The sequence below is a fragment of the Bufo bufo genome, chromosome 11 (genome assembly GCF_905171765.1).
Source record: "Bufo bufo chromosome 11, aBufBuf1.1, whole genome shotgun sequence".
Taxonomy (NCBI): Eukaryota; Metazoa; Chordata; class Amphibia; order Anura; family Bufonidae; genus Bufo; species Bufo bufo.
The window spans coordinates 35,450,205-35,475,773 of record NC_053399.1 but is presented as its reverse complement, the minus strand read 5'-3'; the positions used below and the strand labels follow the sequence as shown (position 1 = coordinate 35,475,773).

Here is a 25,569-nt window from a genome sequence, read left to right as displayed (position 1 = left end):
CGGGTCCATCGCTTCTGCCGCTGCGGCGGGTTCACCCTCTCTTAGTGACCCTTCCCGAGCTAGGCACTCTCAGAAGCGTTTTAGAGTAGAGCGAGCCTCCTCCTCGGATGCCTCCCTCTCCCCGCCACGCGTGCGCACTCAGACGGGCCTCTCCTCTCCAAAGGATTCGCTCTCTGAAGGTGAATTGGCGGTTTCAGATTTGGAAATGGACTCGGCCCTGCCGTCCAAGCTAGCCTCAGCGATGGGTCAACTCATCTCTGATATTCGTGACACCTTTAAGGTGCAAGATGACCCCCCTAGCTCTGACGCAGCTAGCGTCTCCTTTATCAGACCCAGGCAGGCCTCAAAAGTTTTTCCAATCCACTCTGATTTCTCCTCCGTGGTGTCTAAGGCTTGGGCTCGCCCGGACGCCCGTTTTGTCAACCCCAAGAAGCTGGACATTTGCTATCCTTTTCCGGCCGATGTCGTGGTCACCTGGTCGTCCCCACCCAAGGTGGACCCCCCTGTGGCCCGTTTGTCAAAGAACACGGCCATCCCTGTTCCCGACGGGTCCTCTCTTCAGTCAGCGGAGGACCGTCGCATGGAGACCCTTTCCAAGGGCATTTTTGCTGCCTCCGGTTCTGCCCTCAGACCGGTTTTTGCCTCTGCTTGGGCAGGTAAAGCAATTTCTGCTTGGGGTGCGCAGCTGGAGCAGGAGTTGGACTCGGACGTCCCCATCCAGGACCTACGTTCCTTGGCCCAGCTTATTATTCGGGCCGGGAATTTTGTTTGTGAGGCCTCCCTTGATGCGGGAGCCGTTATAGCACGCTCCTCCGCCCTGGCAGTTTCTGTCAGGAGGGAACTCTGGCTGAAGGTTTGGAAGGCGGACGCTGCCTCCAAACGTTCCTTGGCGGGGCTACCGTTTGCGGGTTCCCGCCTTTTCGGGGTCCGCCTAGACGAGCTTATTTCGGAGGCCACGGGTGGTAAAAGCACCCATCTTCCTCAACCCCAAGCCAGGGGCGTCCCCCGCGGACGACCTAGTGCATCTCGTTTTCGGTCCTCCCGCATGACCTCTGGGGCTCCCCCCACAGCTGCCGCTTCAGTCCCTCCCCAGGATAAGCGTAGGAAGCCGTTTTTTCGGGCGCAGCCCTCCTGGCGCAGGCCGCAGGCTGCCCGCACACCCGCAGCAAAACAGTCCTCTGCCTGAAGGCGCGCCCCCACCCACCCGGGTGGGGGGCCGGCTCCTCCTTTTCAGGGACGTCTGGATGGCTCACGTCTCCGACGCCTGGGCTCTCGAAATTGTGTCCTCCGGATACAAAATCGAATTCGCGTCCTTCCCTCCAGATCGGTTCTTTCGCTCCCGCCCGCCGCGGGACCCGAAAAGCGCGGCTGCGTTCTCCGCGGCTGTTCAAGCCTTACTGGACAGAGGGGTGATTACCCCCGTTCCTCTAGAGGAAAGGTTCCAAGGGTTCTATTCGAACCTCTTTGTAGTTCCCAAGAAGGGAGGTTCGGTGCGGCCCATTTTGGACCTCAAAAAGCTCAACCGTTTTCTCCTCCTTCGACGGTTTCGGATGGAGTCCCTCCGTTCCGCGGTGGCTTCCCTGGAGCGGGGAGACTTCATGTCTTCCATCGATATACAGGATGCCTACCTCCATGTTCCGGTAGCCCGGTGTCACCATCGCTTCCTCCGATTCGCCGTGGGGGACCTCCACTTCCAATTTGTCGCCCTTCCCTTTGGGCTGGCAACAGCCCCCCGGGTGTTCACCAAGGTCCTGGCCCCGGTTTTGGCCTTACTCCGTTCCAGGGGTGTTTTTCTGCTACCGTACTTGGACGATATCCTCATCAAGGCTCCGTCCCTTTCTCAAGCGGTTGCCAGCGTGGATCTCACTCTAGAGACTCTGGCGAGGTTCGGTTGGGTCATCAACTTCCCCAAGTCCTCCCTTCCCCCCTCCAGACAACTGGTCTTCCTGGGAATGCTTTTAGACACGGGAGCGGCGGAGGTACGTCTTCCCTCGGAAAAACGATTGACCCTCCGCCGGGCGATTCGGGGTCTCCTTCTCCACCGTCGACCGTCCTCCCGCTTCTGCATGCGGGTCTTGGGGCAGATGGTTGCCTGCTTCGAGGCGATCCCATTTGCGCAGTTTCACTCCCGCCCTCTCCAACGGGCGATCCTCTCCTCCTGGGACAAATCGCCGCAGTCTCTGGATCATCCCTTCCATCTATCGCCTCCGGTGCGGTCATCTCTCCGCTGGTGGTTACAGTCCCCTCTTCTGGGCAGGTCCTTTCTGCCGCTCAACTGGTTGGTGGTTACAACCGATGCCAGTCTCTTGGGCTGGGGAGGCGTGTTTCCTCCCCGATCCGTCCAGGGCATTTGGTCTCCATCGGAGTCCAAACTCTCGATCAATGTCCTGGAGCTGAGAGCGGCCCTTCTGTCTCTGCGACACTGGACTCATCTGCTGAAGGGTCATCCAGTTCGTGTGCAATCGGACAACGCCACGGCCGTGGCATACATAAACCACCAGGGGGGCACTCGCAGCGCTGCAGCGATGCGGGAGGTCACCAGCATTCTCCGTTGGGCGGAAGCCCACGTCCCGGCTCTATCGGCAATTTTTATTCCAGGGGTGGACAATTGGGCGGCGGACTTCCTCAGTCGCACCACTGTCGACCCCGGCGAGTGGTCTCTTCACCCGGAGGTATTCGAGGCCATTTGCCTTTGTCGGGGCATGCCGGACGTGGACCTCATGGCCTCCAAGTTCAATCACAAGGTCCCCGCCTATCTGTCCAGGGCCAGGGATCCGGGAGCTTGCGGAGCCGACGCCCTCGTTCGTCCTTGGCGAGGCTTCGCGCGTCCGTACATATTCCTTCCCATCCCACTCCTGCCCAAAGTCCTTCGGAAGATCGCGGCGGAGGGCGTCTCGGTGATTCTGGTCGCTCCGGACTGGCCCCGCCGGTCTTGGTATGCCGACCTCATGCTGCTCCTGGCAGACGCGCCCTGGCCGCTGCCCGCCAGGGAAGATCTTCTCTCTCAGGGACCGATCTTCCACCCGCGTTTAAGGTCCCTACGTTTGACGGCGTGGTTGTTGAGACCACCGTCTTGACACGTAGGGGTTTTTCTGCGGACGTCGTCCGCACCATGATCCGTGCCCGCAAGCCGTCCTCTTCTAGGATCTATTATAGGACCTGGAGGACCTATTTGGGGTTCTGTGCCGATCTGGGGATTCCTCCGCTCCGCTTTTTTCTCCCCACTGTTTTGTCCTTCCTGCAGAGCGGACTCGCCCAAGGTCTGGGTCTTAGTTCTTTGAAGGGTCAGGTGTCTGCGCTGTCCATTTTGTTTCAGCGCCCACTGGCCCCCCTTGGTCCTGTCAAGACCTTCCTTCAGGGCGTGGCTCACGCGGTTCCCCCGTACCGCCCTCCGGTACCGCCCTGGGACCTGAACCTGGTTCTCTCAGCGCTCCAGGCTTCTCCTTGCGGACGGTTTCCTTGCGACTTCTGTCCTGCAAGGTTATTTTCCTTGTGGCCGTCACCTCTCTTCGGAGGGTGTCCGAATTGGCTGCACTCTCCTGTCTGGAACCTTTCCTAGTGTTCCACCAAGACAAGGTGGTCCTTCGTCCGGTCCCTTCCTTCCTTCCTAAGGTGGTCTCCGCCTTTCATCTGAACGAGGACATCGTTCTCCCCTCTTTGTGTCCTTCCCCTTCCCACCCCCGGGAGAGGGAGCTTCATCGCCTGGACGTTGTCAGGGCGCTCAAGGTTTACCTGGAGGTGACCAGCTCTTTCAGGCGTACTGACTCGCTCTTTGTGGTTCCGGAGGGGTCGCACAGAGGGATGGCGGCGTCCAAAGTTACTATCGTCCGTTTGGTCAAGATGGCTGTTACTGAGGCTTATCTCGCCAAGGGCAAGGTTCCGCCCCTTGGTGTTACCGCTCACTCCACTAGAGCGATCGGAGCTTCCTGGGCTCAGAGGAATCGGGCTTCTACGGAGCAGATTTGCAAGGCGGCCACGTGGTCCTCCTTGCACACTTTCACCAAGTTCTACAGGGTGCATACTCATGCGTCGGCTGACGCTGCTTTAGGCCGTCTGGTGTTGCAGGCGGCAGTTGATTGATGCCTCTGGTGTTGGTCTAGTTGTTCTGGTCCCTCCCTTCTGGGACTGCTCTGGAACGTCCCATGGTTTCCTGTGTCCCCCAAGGAATATGGGCGAGAAAAGGAGACTTTTGTATTACTTACCAGTAAAGTCTCTTTCTCGCTCTTCCTTGGGGGACACAGCACCCACCCTTCATTTGGGTTTACAGTTGTGGTTCCGGCTTGGTTGCCCACGTTGGGGCTTGACAGTTCTTTTTTTCCGGTTGGTGGTTATCTTTCACTACTTGGACACGCAACTGGTAGTCTCTCTCTCCAGGCTGAAGGGTATAGCTGATGGAGGAGGGGCTTACAGCTTTCACTTAGTGTCACGCCTCCTAGGGAGCAGAGCTATACCCATGGTTTCCTGTGTCCCCCAAGGAAGAGCGAGAAAGAGACTTTACTGGTAAGTAATACAAAAGTCTCCTTATTTATTTGTTATATATTTTATATGTAAAATTGGGAAAGGGGGTGATTTATACTTAATATTTTGGTGTTTTGTTTTTTGTTTGTTTTTGAAACTTTTTTTTAAAACTTTTTATTTAATAACCATTTTCCCTTGCCATACTTGTGTCATTCTCTTTTAATAAAAAGAGTTTAAATAAATAAATAAATAAATAACCATTTTCCCCCTTAAGGGCTAGAATCTGGGATCGTTTAATCCCTTGTCCTATTCACCCTAATAGATCTCTATCAGGGTGAATAGGACTTCACACTCTCCCTGCTGCCCTGTGCTCTGTGCACACAGCAGCAGGGAGATTACCATGGCAGCCAGGGCTTCAGTAGTGTCCTGGCTGCCATGGTAACCGATCAGAGCCCCGCGATTTCACTGCTGGGGCTCCGATCGGAACTGCCACTGCACCACCAATGAGGAGGAGGGGAGGGGACCCGGTAGCCACTGCCACCAATTACTTTAATACTGGGGGGTTGGGGGGGGAGGGCGCACTGCGCCACCAGTGTTTTTAATACTGGGGTATCCTCCTCCATTCTCTCTTGTAATTGGTGGCAGCAGTGGCTGAGGAGAACATGGTGTGCGCTGAGAGCAACGCAGGCCATGTTCTCTGATACTAGGCTGCGCATTAGCGCACCCTAGTATCGGTAAAAGGCAAATCCCGGTATCGAATCGATCGGGGTACAAAAGTATCGATTTGGTATCGATAATTCCATACGCGGTGCAACCCTAGATCCATGCCAGATCCAGCAGATGTGAAAGTAGCCTAAAAAAATCTGCGCTGAATCCAAGCAGATTTTTACATCTCAAAATTACGAGCGTTTTTTTATATGTTTTTTGTAAAGCGTTTTTCAGGCATATTTTTGACTATATTAAATTCTATAGTACCTTTCCCATAAGTGTTTTCTGGCGCGTTAAAGCACGAAAAAAATGCGCTTATGTGCACATCTCAAATGGTATGTTTTTTTTTTTCTGCTTCCCATTAATTTAAATGGGAAAATCAGCGCTGATCCTGCCCCAAGATAGGACACGCTGCTTCTTTTTTACACGTGTAAAAAAGAAGCAAGTGCTGCTTCCCATTAAAATGAATGAGAGGCTGTTCTGAGGTGTTTTTGGAGCAGATTTTTAGGCATAAATGCTGTGCCAAAAAACTCTGTGTGAACTGACCCTTATAGTTCTGTGAGTTCCGCACAGTCGTTATTCATACAGATTCACTGAATAATCTTGGAATCTACGCCTATAGCTTTTTAACTTTTCATATGCTTATTTGCACTCCGCAAGACCCCAAGATGGTTGCTTTCCTGAGATCGAAGAGGGAGAACCAGACCACCCAGGAGAACACAAGTTCAGCGGAGGAACGCCAGACGGTCGATATGGAACATCCTCATTGTCCAGCAGCGACAAATTCATCTGAGCAGACTTCAAGTAAGGATGAAGAAAATCCAAGTCTGCCGTCAGGTAATCAATCATTCTCCCGACAGGGCCTCTGCAGAGCGGATCAATAGTACTAAATACTAAAGATGAGCTCAACATAACATGGCAATGCTTTCATTTGGAAAAATAGCTTTCACTCTCTCGTTCTTCTAAATATTATAGCAGTATCCTCATCACACCTATAAAACCGAGTGCCTATAATGTGAACGTAAAGAAGAATTACATTTATGGCCCTATATATATCACAGACAGAGATCTGTCTTGTGTTGTTCCCAGTGTGTAGCTGGGCTGTCACTTTCTTTTGTCCTGTTCATGTGGCTTCACCTCTGGAACCCTGGTTCTGACAAATCAAAGCCCCGTCCATTGCGATGATGTCATCACCCTTTGCTTTCCTTATGAGATCCGGCGCCCCCATTTCCTGTGTCAGTTTATGGAAACTTTACTTTTAGCATGTTGACCTTGTGTATGTACACACACTGAGCTTAAAGGGGTTGTCCATCCACAAGGGCCTTTTAGGCAGACTCCCCCTACAATGGGCAGACCTGCAGAAAGTATCATATTAACCTGATTCCACTGCTGGGTTCTGGCTCCTTCGCTCCCACTCCAGTTTGACATGGATCACGTGGCTGCGGCAGCCAGTCATTGGCTGCTGCGTCACGTGATTCGCGAATGTTTATGTGGGAACAATGGAGGCGGGGGAGCTTAAGGAGTCAGATAGTATGATTCCCTCGCTAGCATATGTAACAGATAGGTGAAGGCCTCCAGAATGGGGCCCCCGAAGTGAAGGGAGTGCAGACACACAAGCATGGCCTCCCTCCATTTTTCCCTGTGGGAGTTCCGAAAATAGCCGAGCGTTGGCTTGGCTATTTCTGTCAGTCACATAGCGGTGAATGGAGAGATGGCCGTTCATGCACAACTTGGTCCACATTCACTGCTTTGGGACTTACGAAGCAAGCTGCTCGCTCTGCTATTGTTGGGAATCCCATAGCAGTGAATGGAGAGGATGCCACGCATGCACATTGTGCTCATCTTCACTTCGGGGGGACGACCCAGTTTTGGAGATACGAGCGGGTCTCAAGGGTGGAACATGTACTTATCTGATATTTGTCTCCTATCCTCGAGATGGGAAAACCCCTTTAACAGAATTAGGCTAGGGTTAGTTGCAGTTTTAGCTTCCTGCAGCTACCCCATATAGCATAGTTGGTGTCCGGCAGCAGCAGATGTTGCAGATATGAGATGAAGATAATCCACATATTGATTTGAGTTTGCAACTAACCCTAGGGATCATACTGGCGCAACTGGTGTCAAAATAAGGCTGGCTTCATCTGTATTTCGTGGTCAGCCATTACTTTTTATAGGTGCCACGTATTGATTTGAGTTTGCAACTAACCCCAACCCATGACTGCAACCGCATTGAGACATGCAGCTGCAGCTGTCATCTGGCCCTAGGAAACAGACCATGTTTATGTAGGTGTGTATCACGAATAATACAGCTTCGGCAAGTACTATCACTGGGTTTGACCTACATTCTGCCACCGAGAATGCCTCGATTTGATTCACTTTAATGGTCCCTAAAAGGGTTCACCATTCAAGAATTACTACTGTGCACATAACTTGTCTGGGCATATTGATGACTTAAAGGGGTTATCCCATGACTAATGTAAAAAAATTAAAATCAGACCTCATATAGTCCATGACAACCTCTTTCTAACAAAGCTAGAACCAGCCCTGTACCTCACATGGATCCAGAGATCTTCCCATTCATTGCTCTGCTAGATTTATATCAAGCTGAAAGCTCAAGGGGAGTGTCTTTTCTGCTGCAGCTCAGGGGGCGTGTCTCAGCTCTCTCTACCACAGTTCTGGGGGCGTGTCTCAGCTCTCTCTACCACAGTTCTGGGGGCGTGTCTCAGCTCTCTCTACCACAGTTCTGGGGGCGTGTCTCAGCTCTCTCTAACACAGTTCTGGGGGCGTGTCTCAGCTCTCTCTACCACAGTTCTGGGGGCGTGTCTCAGCTCTCCCTATCACAGCTCAGGGGGCGTGCCCATGCTCTCCCTATCACAGCTCAGGGGGCGTGTCTCAGCTCTCCCTATCACAGCTCAGGAGGCGTGTCTCAGCTCTCCCTATCACAGCTCAGGAGGCAGTTGAAGGATGAAACTGAGCATGTGCAGCATTCTCAGTGAGCAGGACAAAGAAATAAGAAAAAACAAACAGCAGGTGGCGCTATACAGCTACATTTATTGAATAACTCAGTTGACTATTCAAATTTTTTTATTACATGCAATTATAAAAGTATTCAGATCCAGGTGCTGGTTTGAAAACTGTGGAATATTTTTTGTGGGACAACCCCTTTTAATGGAGGACTGTGGTCTCCACTTCAGACTACTATAAGCTGATATACGCTGTAAGAGCAGCTTTTACTTAGTACGACCACATACAGATGCAGCCTTCTTGTTTTCACTAGCTTACAACAAAAGCACATTGCAGTAATACATCAAATCGCGTTAAAGTGACCGTCCTGGCGCAGGTGGTGAGAAAATAAGGCGGCCGACGTTTGTATTTCATGGTTGGCCATTACTTTTAGCAGGTGCCATATAATATCTCATACTATGTTGGAAGGTATCTTTGGAAATCTTAAAATCTTCCCACTGGTTAGAGCTGCTCAGTCAATCCCAGTCTTTCACATTAGTTGAGGACCTCCCGGTGAAGCCTCAGAAGGAGTGGGTGCATATGGAGAAGGTGGAGCTTGAGAAGCTGGAGTGGATAAAGGACCTGCCGCAGATCAGACAAAAGAAAACTAAGAAGGTATTTGTATATTGGATTTTTTTTGTTGCAGGTTTTCTACATTTTGTCTACTCACATAATTTTAAAGGGAGTCTGTCACCAGGGAATTATGTTATTAAACCAGGCACAGCACCTTCTAGGGCTAACTCCTCTAAAAGTAATATTCCCTTTCACTTAGGTTACTTTCACATCTGCGTTGTGCTGTTTGGTTTTGAGATCCGAGACAGGCTATCAAAACCGCAGCACAACGCCTCCATTTTGTCCTCATTCATTGTCAATGGGGACAAAACCGAGCAAACCAGAACGGAGTGCACCAGAATGCATTCCGTTCCGGTTTGTTGTGTTCCCATGCCGGACACCCAATTGCTGCGAGCAGCGTTTTTATGTGCGGCATGGGGAACTGAAGAAGCCGGATCCAGCACCAAAAGCCATGCAAGTCAATGGTGCCGGATCAGTTTTTTTTTTTTTTTTCGAACACAAAAAAACGGATCCGGCGCCCATTTAGTGCCGATCCGGCTTTTTCATTTTCAATATAATACAACCGGATCCGTTCAGAACGGATGCAGCCAGTTGTTTTAAAATACCGGAAGCGTTTTGCTGTGGTTTTGAGATCCCATGCAGCAAAAGCGCAGATGTGAAAGTAGCCTTAGCGATCTGTTGCTTCGTTCTGGAGGAAATGTACTCTTAATGCATACGTAAATGAGCAGTTAAGTGCACAGAGGGCGGACCCAAGCTACTCTGTGCACAATTTTCTTCTGTCAGTCTCTCCTTCTCCTTCTTGAATAACAGGGCTAGGTTCTTCTTGCCTAGTCATCCTGTCTGGCCCTGTCAATCAAGAACATCAGGGAGGGGCTGCATAGGAAGAAAGAGGAGCAAGGGTGCACAGAGTGGTTTGGGCCCACCTTTGGTGCACTTAATTGCTTATTTGCATATAGATTAAAAGTACTTTTTCTCCAGAATAAAGTAACAAAGGTATCATTACGTTCAGCAGAGCTAGCCCTGCAAGGCAATGTGTTTGGTTTACCAGTGAATTGCCCGGCAGTGATGGCCAGTTCGCCGTGTTCACCCGCGAACACATAGGAGCTGCTATCTTAACTGAATGAAATGCGGTCTCCGGGCAGGGCCGGCGCCACCCATAAGCAGAGTAGGCCACCGCGTAGAGCGCACTCTGCCTGGAGTCCAAGCAGTAGCACCCGGCCGCCGCCCCCATCTGACATCATCTCCTTGACTCCTTCTGTTCCTGTACTTGCAGGCCGCTGCGAGTATGAGTTTGTTCAGTCACTTCGGGCAGAGCGATCAGCTGACACACAGCTACGAGACCCTGGTGTATTTAAAGAGGACCTTTCACCAGAATAAAACATCTAAACTAACTATACAGACATGGAGAGCGGCGCCCAGGGATCCCCCTGCACTTACTGTTATCCCCGGGCGCCGCTCCGTTCTCCCGTTATAGCCTCCGGTATCTTCATAGTTAGGCTCCACCCAGGGGAACCTGCCGGCGTCTCTTTCTCCCGTGCTGTAGCGCTGGCCAATCGCAGCGCTCAGCTCATAGCCTGAGAGAAAAAAAAAACTCTCAGGCTATGAGCTGAGCGCTGCGATTGGCCAGCGCTACAGCATAGGAGAAAGAGACGCCGTCAGGTTCCCCTGGGTGGAGCCTAACTATGAAGATACCGGAGGCTATACCGGGAGAACGGAGCGGCGCCCGGGGATAACAGTAAGTGCAGGGAGATCCCTGGGCGCCGCTCTACACGTCTGTGTAGTTAGTTTAGATGTTTTATTCTGGTGAAAGGTCCTCTTTAAATCTCATTTAGGCTGTCTTTCAGAAAAGTTTCAAACTCACAACCTTTCACATCAGATGCAAAGCATTTACCCACACAGCTATGAAAGCTGTATTGAAAGTTACTTAAAAAAAATAAAAAATAAGACTTCTACTGTAGGTAACTTTGATACCTAGTATACATCCATACACATGACAGCTGCCCCAACACACCCAGCTCTTCTACATCCATACACAGTGTACTGGGGCAGCTGTCATGTGTATGGATGTACACTATCAAAGTTATCTACAGTAGAAGTCTTTTATATATTTTTTTTTTTAAGTAACTGGCTATACAGCCCTTATAGCTGTGTGGGTAAATGCCTTGCCTCTGATGTGAAAGGTTGTGAGTTTGAATCCCAAGAGAATCTTTTCTGAAAGTGTTTTTTTTTTTTAAATACCGGACTGTTACTTTACTTTTTTTTTTTTTTTTAAGTACATGGCTATACTGCTCTCATAGCTGTGTGGGTAAATGCCTTGCCTCTGATGTGAAAGGTTGTAAGTTTGAATCCCAGGAGAAACTTTTCTGAAAGTGTTTTTTTTTTTTAAATACCGGACTGTTACTTTACTGCCACGGGGGAGGGGGGCTATTGGCAGCATGATACTGGCACATGGAGGGGGGGGGGAGAGAGGCACTTGATACTGGCACATTAGGGGGCAGGGGGAGAGGATGGCACTATGATATTAGCACATGGGGGGGGGGGGGGGGGCAAGAAATGGACATGAATCATGAGGGGCAGAAATGTGAAATGATGGGGCGGGGGGCCTTGAAAAATCCTTGCACCGGCCCTGACTTCGGGCGCGCAATCCCGCGAGACCAGTAACCTCCAGAGGTGGGTCTCGCGGGATCACGCGCCGAAGACACATGATCTTGGCAAGAGCCAAGGCAATGTGGACCTGGAGCACAGCGAGGAGCAGAACCTGGTGAGCACCCCTGGCAACCGCACTCTGACAACCTGCACTAGGGTGTCAGAGGCTGCAGGACAGTGACTGGCAGCAGGGTGGCACACACTTGTGTACAGGGGTCAGGGCACACCTACTGCTTGACTAGGGGCCATAGATTCTGACTGGCACAGGGTGCCCAGCAGTGGCACATGGAGCCTAATAGGTGGCACAGACTGTCTAAAGGGCTATGAATGGTACAGGGTGCAGGACAGTGCCAGACTGGCAGAGGGCACAAGGCAGCATACTGTTTTATGTTGCCCTGGTGGCACAGGATTTCAGACAGTGGCTGAATGGCGCCTGGCAGAGAATAGGTGGCACTGCTCGTGTTTGGTGTGCCAACCTGCTGAACAGCGCAGAGTGATTGGCATCACTGGGATGGTACTAGGTGGCAGACAATGGCTGGATATTATATATACATGACCATAGTCAGACTGGCACAGGGTACGCGACCATAGTCAGACTGGCACAGGGTACATGACCATAGACTGGCACAGGGTACACGACCATAGGTAAATGTTGCATGCAATAGGTGGCTGAAAAAGGGGCGGGCAAAAGGGTGTGGTCAATGGGCAGAGTCAAGGGGCGGCAAAATTAGCTTTTGCCTAGGGTGGCAAAAGTCCTTGCACCAGCCCTGTCTCCGGGTGCAGGCAGTTCCGAGAACAGCTCGATGAAGGCCCCCGGAGGCTGTTCTCGGAACTGCCTGCTCCCGGTGACCGCGTTTCATTTCAGACCGGCTCGCTCACAGGCACAGGTAAGGACTTACCTGTGCCTCGCCGGACTTGTGAGTAAAGATGGCAGCTCGCATGTGTTCGCGGGCGAACAGGACATCACTGTTGCCCGGTGTCAGACTGTCTTTAACTACTCATTAAATTGTATTTGTCTATTTTCATCTAACATTGGATGCAGTGTAAACCTATTGTATCCGATTTCAGGGAATGCAAGCACGATTCAGCCTGAAGGGAGACTTGATACCTCCAGATGCTGACATGCCTACTCATCTAGGGCTACACCATCATGGAGAGGAGGCGGAGGTAATTTGCTGATGATATTGCACTACCAAGCACAGTCACACATGCAGACAGGCCGCTGTCCCTGGATATGCATTGAAGAGGCTGCAGCGCTCCAGTGAGCCGGGGGTCCTAAGATTAGGCCCTCCATTTATATTCCTGAAAAACCCCTTCACTTTGGCTGCTATAGTACAGATTATGGGGATAATATTTTTTTTTAACTCCTAGCTGATCACTTGGCCACCATTGATACACCACTCGGATAGCATAGTGTTTGAATCTTCAGCATCACTTTGCTGACTTTCTACTCCTTGTAGTCACTGCGTAATCCTTTGTATTTGATTTTACAGAGAGCTGGTTACTCCCTACAAGAGCTTTTCCATCTGACTCGCAGCCAGTTCATTCAGCAGAGAACTGTGTCCTTGCAGGTCCTGGGGCGTATCGTGAAGAAGGTAAGGAAGGTTCCCGCACACATAAAATCATCGACATCAAAGAGGTTGTCCTGGCTTTTTAATATTGGTGACCTATCCTCAGGATATGTCATCAATATCAGATCGGCGGGGTTCTGACACCCGGCACCTCCGCCGATCAGCTGTTTGAGGAGACAGAGCGCGCAGTGCGTACGTGCTGTCTCTCTTCTCCCTTCCTGCTCTGCTGCTGCTGTCCCATAGACATACAGCAGAGAGAAGGGAGACGGCACATGCGCACTGCGCACGCCTTCTTCTCAAACAGCGGATCATGGGGGTGCCCGGTGTTGGACCTCCGCCAATCTGATATTGATGACCTATCCTAAGGTCAACATAAAAAAGCCCAGACAACCCCTTTAAAAGGGTTTACCCATCTCATAAGGTATTGGAATATCACAAGGTCATCAATGTAGGAGACCGGCCAACCCCTTTAATTGGTAGCTGGCATTGGATTAATCTGTGCTTTGTTGTCTTGTAGGCCAAACAAGGAGAGTTTGCCTCTGTTCTTAAGGGAAGTGTGCTTCGACTTTTGCTGGATGCAGGGTTCCTCTTCCTCCTACGCTTTTCTATAGATGATCCCATAGACAACGTTATTTCTGCATCGGTTGGCGCACTTCATTCCTTATTGGTTTCACAAGAAGACGAGGCGAGTAAAGAATTTGATGTTTGACCTGAGTTAAATGGCATGGCACTTTCTCTGCATACTATGAACTAAATGCCAATTGAACATGACCACGCAGATCAGCAGTATTAAGTATGGATAAGGGTAAATGGGTATGATTAGTTCCTCAGGAGTGTGTCATCTTCTAGAAGGTCACAAATGAGTCTAAAAAGGAAAAACACAGTGGCAGAACATATGGCGTTATCCCAATAAAAAACGTAATGTTGGGTGTGCGCACCTTGGGGAGTTGTTCTAGAACCACAACAACCCTGTAAGACGTGTAGAAGGTTAGAGCTGCATCCCGAAGTCCAAACCAGTATAGGTCCACTGTAGATACTGGCGTGCCAAGGATAGAGAGTCTTCAAGCGTAGGTTCTTTTACTTTTTTTTATTGATGTATAAAAGGCAATGCGTTTCGGGACTGAACTGGACCAGTTTCCTTCATCTGGCCTTATACAATAAAACAGAATGATACTATTTTATTTCGTAGTGCCTGATGGAGGGACTAGTCCAGTCCCAAAACGCGTTGCCTTTTACACGTCAATAAAAAAGTAGAAGAAACTACGCTTGAAGACTCTCCATCCTCGGCAGCGCTCAGAAAAGCCTAGTATCTACAGGGATCTTCTAGAACAGGCATGCTCAACCTGTGGCCCTCCAGCTGTTGCGAAACTACAACTCCCAGCATGCCTACAGCTATTGGTCTACAGCAGGGCATTGTGGGAGTTGTAGTTTTACAACAGCTGGAGGGCCGCAGGTTGGGCATCCCTGTTCTAGACAGTGTTCTCCAAAATGTTATTTCTCGCCCATATTCCTTGGGGGACACAGGAAACCATGGGTATAGCTCTGCTCCCTAGGAGGCGTGACACTAAGTGAAAGCTGTAAGCCCCTCCTCCATCAGCTATACCCCTCAGCCTGGAGAAGAGACTGCCAGTTTTTGCTTAGTGTCCAAGGAGGCAAGACACCCCCTGCTTATGCAGGGTTGTTTTCCTATAATTTTTTATTTTTTGCGTTATTTGTTGTTTTAATTCGATTTTTTTCTACCTACAGGGACAACAGAGGCGCATTAGACCCCTCTGTTTCTCCCGGGGTTGAGTTGCGCCAGTGCCGGTAATACCGCACTGCCGCCTCCCCCACAGAAGACAAGGTGGACCAGGGCAGCCTCGCTCCCCTGCGTCCCGCCAGCTCAAGGGTCGCCCGCACGCCAAGTCCCTCCCCCGGCTTCCTGCCACTGCGGTGCCAGTAGCTGAAGGGGCGACCCTGCTGGATGGATTGAGGGTGAAGACAGCGATGGTGAGAGTGGCTGCTCCAGCCTCCCCTTCCTTCCCACTGCTGCTACATCGAGCCGCCCCCCCCCCCCCCCCCATGGGCATATCTTACCGGCAACCTATCATTTGGGGGGGACTTTGTCAGGGCAAAAATTCACTTTATTAGCGGCAGGGCACGAACTCATGCCTTCAGGGACGGCTGTAGGCTGGGGGCCGTTTTTCCTTGGCACGAACAGGCGCCATAGCTGGCCGGCACTCATCCAAGCTTGGGGGTTAAAATCATTTTGCCGCGCGCGCGCGGCTTTGCGTCTCTTCAGCGCGGCGAGGGGTGGGCGGAGCTTCATAGCGCTCCGCTACTTCCGGTTTCGTCGGGCTCCACATCGCATACTGCGTGGAATCCTGCTACGTCCGATCCTGAAGCTGTTCATCCCCGTGCCGGCTGCCTCTCCTCCACAGCCTCCTTCAGTCTGCTTCCCTTGCTGCTGCCGCTTGCAGGGTCTGGTAGGACTGTTAACCCCCTCCGTGCCAGTACTGTTGTTGGGTGTAATCTCCGTTCCTTTAGCCCTGGGGTCTCCCATAAGGCAACATTTCCACCATGTCAGACCCTTCTGCAGCTGCCAAGCCTTGGTACCATGCCTGTACTGCTTGTAGGGAACCCTTTCCCCGGGGGCAGTCTGATCCGCACTGTCCTGCATGCCGAGCTCCACCGCAGCCTCAGTCGCCCGCTGTGTCGCTCCCTGCTTCCTCTGACCCGCCTGACTGGGCTAGATCCCTGTCCCAGGCCGTGGAAAGCCTCACTCATGTCGTGGGCCGCCTAATAGACAGGCCACCTACCCCGCAGGACGCTACTTTTACTGTCGCGCCCCCCGGGTCCACCGCTTCTGCCGCTGCAGCGGGTTCACTCCCTCTTAGTGACCCCTCCCGAGCTAGGCACTCTCAGAAGCGTCTTAGAGTAGAGCGAGCCTCCTCCTCGGATGCCTCCCTCTCCCCGCCACGCGTGCGCACCCAGACGAGCCTCTCCTCTCCAAAGGATTCGCTCTCTGAAGGTGAATTGGCGGTTTTCAGATTTGGAAATGGACTCGGCCCTGCCGTCCAAGCTAGCCTCAGCGATGAGTCAACTCATCTCGGATATTCGTGACACCTTTAAGGTGCAGGATGACCCCCCTAGCTCTGACGCAGCTAGCGTCTCCTTTATCAGACCCAGGCAGGCCTCAAAAGTCTTTCCAATCCACTCTGATTTCTCCTCCGTGGTGTCTAAGGCTTGGGCTCGCCCGGACGCCCGTTTTGTCAATCCCAAGAAGCTGGACATTTGCTATCCATTTCCAGCCGATGTCGTGGCCACCTGGTCGTCCCCACCCAAGGTGGACCCCCCTGTGGCCCGTCTGTCAAAAAACACGGCCATCCCTGTTCCCGACGGGTCCTCTCTTCAGTCAGCGGAGGACCGTCGCATGGAGACCCTTTCCAAGGGCATTTTTGCTGCCTCCGGTTCTGCTCTCAGACCGGTTTTTGCCTCTGCTTGGGCAGGTAAAGCAATCTCTGCTTGGGGTGCGCAGCTGGAACAGGAGTTGGACTCGGACGTCCCCATCCAGGACCTACGTTCCTTGGCCCAGCTTATTATTCGGGCCGGGAATTTTGTTTGTGAGGCCTCCCTTGATGCGGGAGCCCTTATTGCACGCTCCTCCGCCCTGGCGGTTTCCGTCAGGAGGGAGCTCTGGCTGAAAGTTTGGAAAGCGGACGCTGCCTCCAAACGTTCCTTGGCGGGGCTACCGTTTGCGGGTTCCCGCCTTTTCGGGGTCCGCCTAGACGAGCTTATTTCGGAGGCCACAGGTGGTAAAAGCACCCATCTCCCTCAACCCCAAGCCAGGGGCGCCCCCCGCGGACGCCCCGGTGCGTCTCGTTTTCGGTCCTCCCGCAGGACCTCTGGGGCTCCCCCCGCAGCTGCCGCTTCGGCCCCTCCCCAGGATAAACGTAGGAAGCCGTTTTTTCGGGCACAGCCCTCCTGGCGCAGGCCGCAGGCTGCCCGCACACCCGCAGCAAAGCAATCCTCTGCCTGAAGGCGCGCCCCCACCCACCCGGGTGGGGGGCCGGCTCCTCCTTTTCAGGGACATCTGGATGGCTCACATCTCCGACGCCTGGGCTCTCGAAATTGTGTCCTCAGGATACAAAATCGAATTTGCGTCTTTCCCTCCAGATCGGTTCTTTCGCTCCCGCCCCCCGCGGGACCCGAAAAGCGCGGCTGCGTTCTCCGCGGCTGTTCAAGCCTTACTGGACAGAGGGGTGATTACCCCCGTTCCTCTAGAGGAAAGGTTCCAAGGGTTCTATTCGAACCTCTTTGTTGTTCCCAAGAAGGGAGGTTCGGTGCGGCCCATTTTGGACCTCAAAAAGCTCAACCGTTTTCTCTTCCTTCGACGGTTTCGGATGGAGTCCCTCCGTTCCGCGGTGGCTTCCCTGGAGCAGGGAGATTTCATGTCTTCCATCGATATACAGGATGCCTACCTCCATGTTCCGGTAGCCCGGTGTCACCATCGCTTCCTCCGATTCGCCGTGGGGGACCTCCACTTCCAGTTTGTCGCCCTTCCCTTTGGGCTGGCAACAGCCCCCCGGGTGTTCACCAAGGTCCTGGCCCCGGTTTTGGCCTTACTCCGTTCCAGGGGTGTTTTTCTGCTACCGTACTTGGACGATATCCTCATCAAGGCTCCGTCCCTTTCCCAAGCGGTTGCCAGCGTGGATCTCACTCTAGAGACTCTGGCGAGATTCGGTTGGGTCATCAACTTCCCCAAGTCCTCCCTTCCTCCCGCCAGACAACTGGTCTTCCTGGGAATGCTTTTAGACACGGAAGCGGCGGAGGTACGTCTTCCCTCGGAAAAACGTCTGACCCTCCGTCGGGCGATTCAGGGTCTCCTTCTCCACCGTCGACCGTCCTTCCGCTTCTGCATGCGGGTCTTGGGGCAGATGGTTGCCTGCTTCGAGGCAATCCCATTTGCGCAGTTTCACTCCCGCCCTCTCCAACGGGCGATCCTCTCCTCCTGGGACAAATCGCCGGAGTCTCTGGATCATCCTTTCCATCTATCGCCTCCGGTACGGTCATCTCTCCGCTGGTGGTTGCAGTCCCCTCTTCTGGGCAGGTCCTTTCTGCCGATCAACTGGTTGGTGGTTACAACCGATGCCAGTCTCTTGGGCTGGGGAGGCGTGTTTCCTCCCCGATCCGTCCAGGGCATTTGGTCTCCATCGGAGTCCAAACTCTCGATCAATGTCCTGGAGCTGAGAGCGGCCCTTCTGTCTCTGCGACACTGGACTCATCTGCTGAAGGGTCATCCAGTTCGTGTGCAATCGGACAACGCCACGGCCGTGGCGTACATAAACCACCAGGGGGGCACTCGCAGCGTTGCAGCAATGCGGGAGGTCACCAGCATTCTCCGTTGGGCGGAAGCCCACGTCCCGGCCCTATCTGCAATTTTTATTCCAGGGGTGGACAATTGGGCGGCGGACTTCCTCAGTCGCACCACCGTCGACCCCGGCGAGTGGTCTCTTCACCCGGAGGTGTTCGAGGCCATTTGCCTTCGTTGGGGCATACCGGACGTGGACCTCATGGCCTCAAAATTCAATCACAAGGTCCCCGCATATCTGTCCAGGGCCAGGGATCCGGGAGCCTGCGGAGCCGACGCCCTCGTTCTTCCTTGGCGAGGCTTCGCGCGCCCATACATATTCCCTCCCATCCCTCTCCTGCCCAAGGTCCTTCGGAAGATAGCGGCGGAAGGCGTCTCGGTGATTCTGGTCGCTCCGGACTGGCCCCGCCGGTCTTGGTATGCCGACCTCATGCTGCTCCTGGCAGACGCGCCCTGGCCGCTGCCCGCCAGGGAAGATCTTCTCTCTCAGGGACCGATCTTCCACCCGCGTTTAGGGTCCCTACGTTTGACGGCGTGGTTGTTGAGACCACCGTCCTGACGCGTAGGGGTTTTTCTGCGGACGTCGTCCGCACCATGATCCGCGCCCGAAAGCCGTCCTCTTCTAGGATCTATTATAGGACCTGGAGGACCTTTTTGGGGTTCTGTGCCGATCTGGGGATTCCTCCGCTCCGCTTTTCTCTCCCCACCGTTTTGTCCTTCCTGCAGAGCGGACTGGCCCAAGGGCTGGCCCTTAGTTCTTTGAAGGGTCAGGTGTCTGCGCTGTCCATTTTGTTTCAGCGCCCACTGGCCCCCCTTGGTCCGGTCAAGACCTTCCTTCAGGGTGTGGCTCACGCGGTTCCCCCGTACCGTCCTCCGGTACCGCCCTGGGACCTGAACCTGGTTCTCTCAGCGCTCCAGGCTTCCCCTTTCGAGCCCCTGCGGACGGTTTCCTTGCGACTTCTGTCCTGCAAGGTTATTTTCCTTGTAGCCGTCACCTCTCTTCGGAGGGTGTCCGAATTGGCTGCACTCTCCTGTCTGGAACCTTTCCTAGTGTTCCACCAGGACAAGGTGGTTCTTCGTCCGGTCCCTTCCTTCCTTCCTAAGGTGGTCTCCGCCTTTCATCTGAACGAGGACATCGTTCTCCCCTCTTTGTGTCCTTCCCCTTCCCACCCGCGGGAGAGGGAGCTTCATCGCCTGGACGTTGTCAGGGCGCTCAAGGTTTACCTGGAGGTAACCAGCTCTTTCAGGCGTACTGACTCGCTCTTTGTGGTTCCGGAGGGGTCGCGCAGAGGGATGGCGGCATCCAAAGTTGCTATCGCCCGTTTTGTCAAGATGGCTGTTACTGAGTCTTATCTCGCCAAGGGCAAGGTTCCGCCCCTTGGTGTTACCGCTCACTCCACTAGAGCGGTCGGGGCTTCCTGGGCTCAGAGGAATCGGGCTTCTACGGAGCAGATTTGCAAGGCGGCCACTTGGTCCTCCTTGCACACCTTCACCAAGTTCTACAGGGTGCATACTCATGCGTCGGCTGACGCTGCTTTAGGCCGTCTGGTGTTGCAGGCGGCAGTTGATTGATGCCTCTGGTGTTGGTCTAGTTTGTTCTGGTCCCTCCCTTCTGGGACTGCTCTGGAACGTCCCATGGTTTCCTGTGTCCCCCAAGGAATATGGGCGAGAAAAGGAGACTTTTGTATTACTTACCAGTAAAGTCTCTTTCTCGCTCTTCCTTGGGGGACACAGCACCCGCCCTTCATTTGGGTTACAGTTGTGGTTCCGGCTTGGTTGCCCCCGTTGGGGCTCGACAGTTCTTTTTTCCGGTTGGTGGTTATCTTTCACTACTTGGACACGCAACTGGCAGTCTCTTCTCCAGGCTGAGGGGTATAGCTGATGGAGGAGGGGCTTACAGCTTTCACTTAGTGTCACGCCTCCTAGGGAGCAGAGCTATACCCATGGTTTCCTGTGTCCCCCAAGGAAGAGCGAGAAAGAGACTTTACTGGTAAGTAATACAAAAGTCTCCTTATTTTCTTTCATTTTTAGGTCACGTTTATTATTATGATAAAATTGGAGTGGATATCAGTAGGTCTTTTTCAGGGAAATGGTAAAATGTTTTTCATGCTGTGTTTTTAGAGGAGTTTGTTCGATAAATCATCTAATTCTCCCAAGCACAGAATTGTGTCAGCTATGTGCGCTTTGTGTATAGCATCAATCACAGAAACTCTATTTTAGCGACATGTATCGCTCTCCCTTAGTTTAGATGCTGCCTCTGTGCAAGGACAATAATCATCCAACTACCGAAAACTTTCAGTAACAGCACAAAAGTAGATATAGTTGGGTAGAACAGGCAAAACTTGGCGGCCGGGGGCAATTATTATATATTTGGCGAAACACATTTTCTGCCAGTCAGAAACTTGCTAATGGTCAAGCACCTGACGCCAATGCAATCCCATTTGTGTCATGTAGAATGTCCAAAATCGTGCTCTTGCACATTTTTGGGGACAGGGGATGCGAGGTGCTTTTAAATTATTATTATTTTTTTTTTTATCAAATCTTTATTTATTGAGATTCCATCGTATGACAAGTACAAGTGAAAACCACAAAAACAATAATTGCTCCATAACAACGTATCTGGTTACATGAATAATGCAGTTATACATGCAAGGATTCAATCATCACATCTAGATTCTTAAAGTGAATAGAGTGCACAAATTACTCCTGTATGAAAAAATTGACACCTTTATAAAGGCACTTGAGAAAATACGCCTACAATCAAAATACAATGTACACTGCGATATATCCTTTTGTGAACTTCTTTTTTCTACCCGCACTGACACAGTTTCCATATCTAGCTCCCCAATTAAGCCTTTATTCCACTGGGCCATAACCCTACCCATTTCCCTTAGACTCAGGTTTTTGGGCCATTTCTTCTCTCACGGATCAGATATCAAAGCGGAATTATACCATTCTTTCCAGTTACTCCAGCACACCAGGAATCTATCATGAGACAAGGATTCCCAACTTGTCATTTCTTCTAGCTGGCATATCTCCTGAACCTTATACATCCATTCTCTTAAAGTCGGCACTTCCTTTGACAGCCAATATTTTGGTATTAGTAATTTTGCGGCTGCTATTAGTTGTGCCACCAAAGAATGTGCTGTCAGTTTATAATTGCTGTCTGACATATTTAGTATAGCTACTGAGGGGGTGATAGGAAATTTGATCTTACATATACTTTGCACCTTCTCCGACACCATGTCCCAGAACTTTTTGATTTTTGGACAAGTCCACCAAATATGGAACATGGTCCCTCTGTCTTCCCCACATCTCCAACAGTCAGCAGAGTAGGCGGGCGAGATGATATGTAACTTATCCGGAGTCTTGTACCATCTAGTGATAACTTTGAAAGCATTCTCTTGTATTTTTATACAGCGCGAATAGCCGTGTGAGTGTTTTAATATGTTCTCTAAGGTAACATCACTAATCGTGATGTCCATTTCAGAAGCCCATTGGTCAATAAATCTAGGTCTAGCCCCAGAACCTATTTCCATAATTTTGTTATAAATCCGGGAGATTGCCCCCTTCCTGCCGGCTGCCTGTGACCATATCCCATCATACCACGAAGGGACATAGTTACTGGATGTAGTGCACAAATATTGTCGACATATGTTGTTAAATTGCGAGTATTGTGACAAGGTCCAGGGTACCCGCCTAAAGGTGTCCTTCATAGATGACAGGTCTGGGATCTCACGATTTACTAACAGATCTCCTATTGCTACGTCCCCCAAAGCAGCCCACATTCCCATTTCGTCACTGAAGTCCTCCCTAACCAGGTATGGTAGAAATTTGATGGGCGTCAAGGGGGAAATACAACCAGTGGGATGCAAAAATTCCGACATTTTATGCCAAGAATCAGCCACCCCTTTAAGTATTGTAGGAACCCCTGAACCCCTCTGGTGTTTTTGACCAACGGCCCACAAATTAGCTATCCCTCTGGGACCCAACAGCTTCCTCGCTATTTGACAGCCCATCTTATCCACTTTTAGATTTATGATCTCAGAATGTAACCTCATTTGAATTGCTCTATAATAACTATTCCCATCTGGCAATCCAAACCCGCCTTTATGTTTGGGAAGTATTAATTGCTTATAAGCAATCCTGGGTTTAGCCTGATTCCACACGAACGAGGTGAAGGTTCTTCTTATTTGGCCTAGAAATTGACAGGGTAGAGCTATTGGTAAAGTCTGCATTAAGTATAGTAATTTGGGCAAAATATACGTTTTAATAACATTTTTTCTCCCTAACCATGTCAGAAAAGGGATTTTAAGTTCTTTTAGTTGCAGCTTAATACTCTCTAATATTTTGGGGTAATTCTGGGAGAAGAGTTGATCCGGGTGCTTCGTTATTTGAACTCCAAGGTAATCTAAACTCTCCACTTTCCACTGGAAGGGGTAGTGTGCTTTAAGATGAGTCACAGTAGACTGCGGAGTGTTAACCCCCAAAGCCACACATTTAGCTAAATTTATTTTAAAATTAGACAGATTCCCAAATCTGTCTAATTGCTTCAATAATGCAGGAAATGCAGCTTTAGGATTTGATAGCAACAGGAGCATATCGTCGGCAAACGCCGCAACTTTATGCATCTGCTGACCTACTTTAAGTCCCTGTATCTCGTTATCTTGTCTTATCGCTTGCAGGAAGGTTTCTAAACAAAGGATGAACAGAGTTGGCGACAATGGACAGCCCTGCCGTGTCCCATTCCTTATATCAAAATGGGCGGAAAGAATACCATTTACACGGATTTCTGCCGTGGGGGAGGAGTACAGGGATAGCACTGCAGTCACAAATTGGGGAGGAAAACCAAACCTGTGAAGAGAGGCCGCCATAAACTGCCAGTCCACTCTGTCAAACGCTTTTTCAGCGTCAGTGCTTAACAGCGTGATACTATGCCCATGTGACAAAGCATATTGTTGTGCCATTATAACCCGGAAGGTGCTATCCCTGCACTCCCTTCCACCCACAAAGCCTGACTGCTCGGGTGAGACCAGGTTCTTAAGAAGAGGGGATATTCTGTAGGCCAGGACCTTTGCCCATAACTTAACATCCGCGTTAAGCAATGAGATTGGCCTGTAGCTAGAAGGCAGGTTAGGGTCCTTCCCCGGCTTTGGTAAAATTGTAATATGGGCTTCTAGTGCCTGCTTAGGTAGTGGGGTTCCATTTAACAAAGAGTTAAAGAGAGATACAATATGAGGGCCTAATATTGGGAAAAACTTTTTATAGTACGCTACCGTCAGTCCGTCAGGTCCTGGGCTTTTCCCTTTTGGTGTTGATTTTAGGACTTTCTCTACCTCTTGTAGCGTTACTGGGGCAATTAAATTCTCACTTTCCTCTGCAGACAACGACGGCAAACCTATTTCCTGCAAAAAGGTATCTGTCCTCCCTTGCCTAACTAGCTGTTCCTCAATAGTCTCTCCCTTCCGCAGATTATACAGTTCATGATAATATTTAGTGAACACATTGGAAATTTCTCCAGGGTCCATCGTGGTCTTCCCTGATTGGGTCACCATTTGCTTAATAAAGGTCTGCTCAGTTCGTTTTTTGATCATGGCGGACAAGACTTTGCTGCCCCTATTCCCATGTATATAGTGTTTGTGCTTCACCCTTAAATAGGCTTTTGCCGCCTTAACATTTAATAGTGCCTTAAGTTCCTGTCTGAGCCTTATAAGTGTCTCAAGGTCCTTAATTGCCAAAGATCTTTTATGGGTTCTCTCCACTTGGGAGATACGGGACAGTAGTTCAGTCAGTTGCTTTGTCCTTTCCTTTTTTAGATATGCCCCTAAAGCTATAAATTCGCCTCGCATAACCGCCTTATGTGCTTCCCACGTAATAGCAGGTGTGGTCGCGGTGTTTACATTGAGGTCAAAGTACTCCTGCATTTTTTTAGTGATAGTATTTACCTCAGATTGGGTGTCCAATAACGTATGGTTCAATCTCCATGACCATTCCTTCCCTCTTGTGTTAGGGACCTGTAAGGCACATTGTACCATTGCATGATCTGAAATCGCTATGCAATCTATATCGGCCGATTTTACCAGTGACAGACTGGTGTCTTGGATCATAATATAATCCAGTCTCTGGTACGATTTATGTGGATTTGAATAGAAGGTATAATCCCTTCTGTCCCCATGAACCGCTCTCCAAACATCCACTACATGAATATCCCGCAGACAGGTCTGTAAGGACTTCAGTGCCCTAAACGATATAGCCGATTTCTTGGCTGAGGAGTCCAATAACGGATTCAGGGTCAAATTAAAGTCTCCTCCAATAATTAACCCACCAGAGGCAAACGCGGTTACTTTATCTAAAGTTTCAATGAGCCAGTGGACTGTTTTTATGTTCGGCGCATATAGATTGCATATCGTATATTTAGTATGTCCTATCTCGCAATTCAGCAGGAGGTATCTGCCTTCAGGATCTGCCAATTGTGAGCATAGAGTGAATGGAACACTCTTTTTAATCCCTATGCTCACTCCCCTGGAAGCGGCATTATCGGAGCAAGAATGGTACCAATGAAGAAAGGAAGTGTTACTCAGGTTAGGAATATGTCGGGCCGTAAAATGAGTTTCTTGCAGCATAATAACATCAATTGCTGCTTTTTTAATACCTCGAAACACACGACTCCTCTTAATTGGATTGTTGCAGCCGTGCACATTGTATGTGGCGATATTTAAAACTAAAGGTGCCATTCATATGCCAATATGATGATACAAAACTCCTTGCAAGCACAAGTATGACCAGAAGGTGGAGCACCAAACATTTGTTGAAAATAACTATTAACTAAGCATGAAACCTGCATATATAAACCAGGATAGGAAACCCTCCATGAGTTCCTAGTAGTAGTAGGGGGGAGGGAACTAAGTAACATCAGTAAACCCTGATCGGCCTAGACTCTCCTATTAGCCTAGTTTGCAGAAAGTAAGGTGAGTTTTTTCTACCCAAACATAGTACTGCCATGAGGGCAATAGTACTGCCTAATGTACTTTTACATTATGGAAGTATTGAATAATAGCTTCATAAGTATATGCCCACATATTAGGATATAAAGAACATATAAAAAGAACATATATAGAGCATATATAGGAGCAAATATGCGCATACGGGAGAAGAAGGAGGGGGGGGGGGAGAGAGAAGGGAATTGCATTAATGAAGTATTTCAATCAACACTGTCCCCTTATGCTCACTGGATCGCAAACGACCTCTGACGTCTTCTGCTTC

At 50.7% G+C, this 25,569-nt stretch overlaps 1 protein-coding gene across 3 annotated transcripts in view; it reads left to right on the top strand.

Annotated features, from left to right (window-relative positions):
- The window catches only part of RPAP1 (RNA polymerase II associated protein 1), a 97,627-nt gene that overhangs the window by 24,315 nt on the left and 47,743 nt on the right, over window positions 1-25,569 (top strand). For all 3 annotated transcript variants that reach the window (XM_040411723.1, XM_040411722.1, XM_040411724.1), the window contains exons 7-11: window positions 5,827-6,003; window positions 8,666-8,781; window positions 12,454-12,552; window positions 12,879-12,980; window positions 13,474-13,641. In XM_040411723.1, coding sequence (XP_040267657.1) covers window positions 5,827-6,003; window positions 8,666-8,781; window positions 12,454-12,552; window positions 12,879-12,980; window positions 13,474-13,641 — 662 coding nt within the window. The remainder of the gene's footprint in view (window positions 1-5,826; window positions 6,004-8,665; window positions 8,782-12,453; window positions 12,553-12,878; window positions 12,981-13,473; window positions 13,642-25,569) is intronic.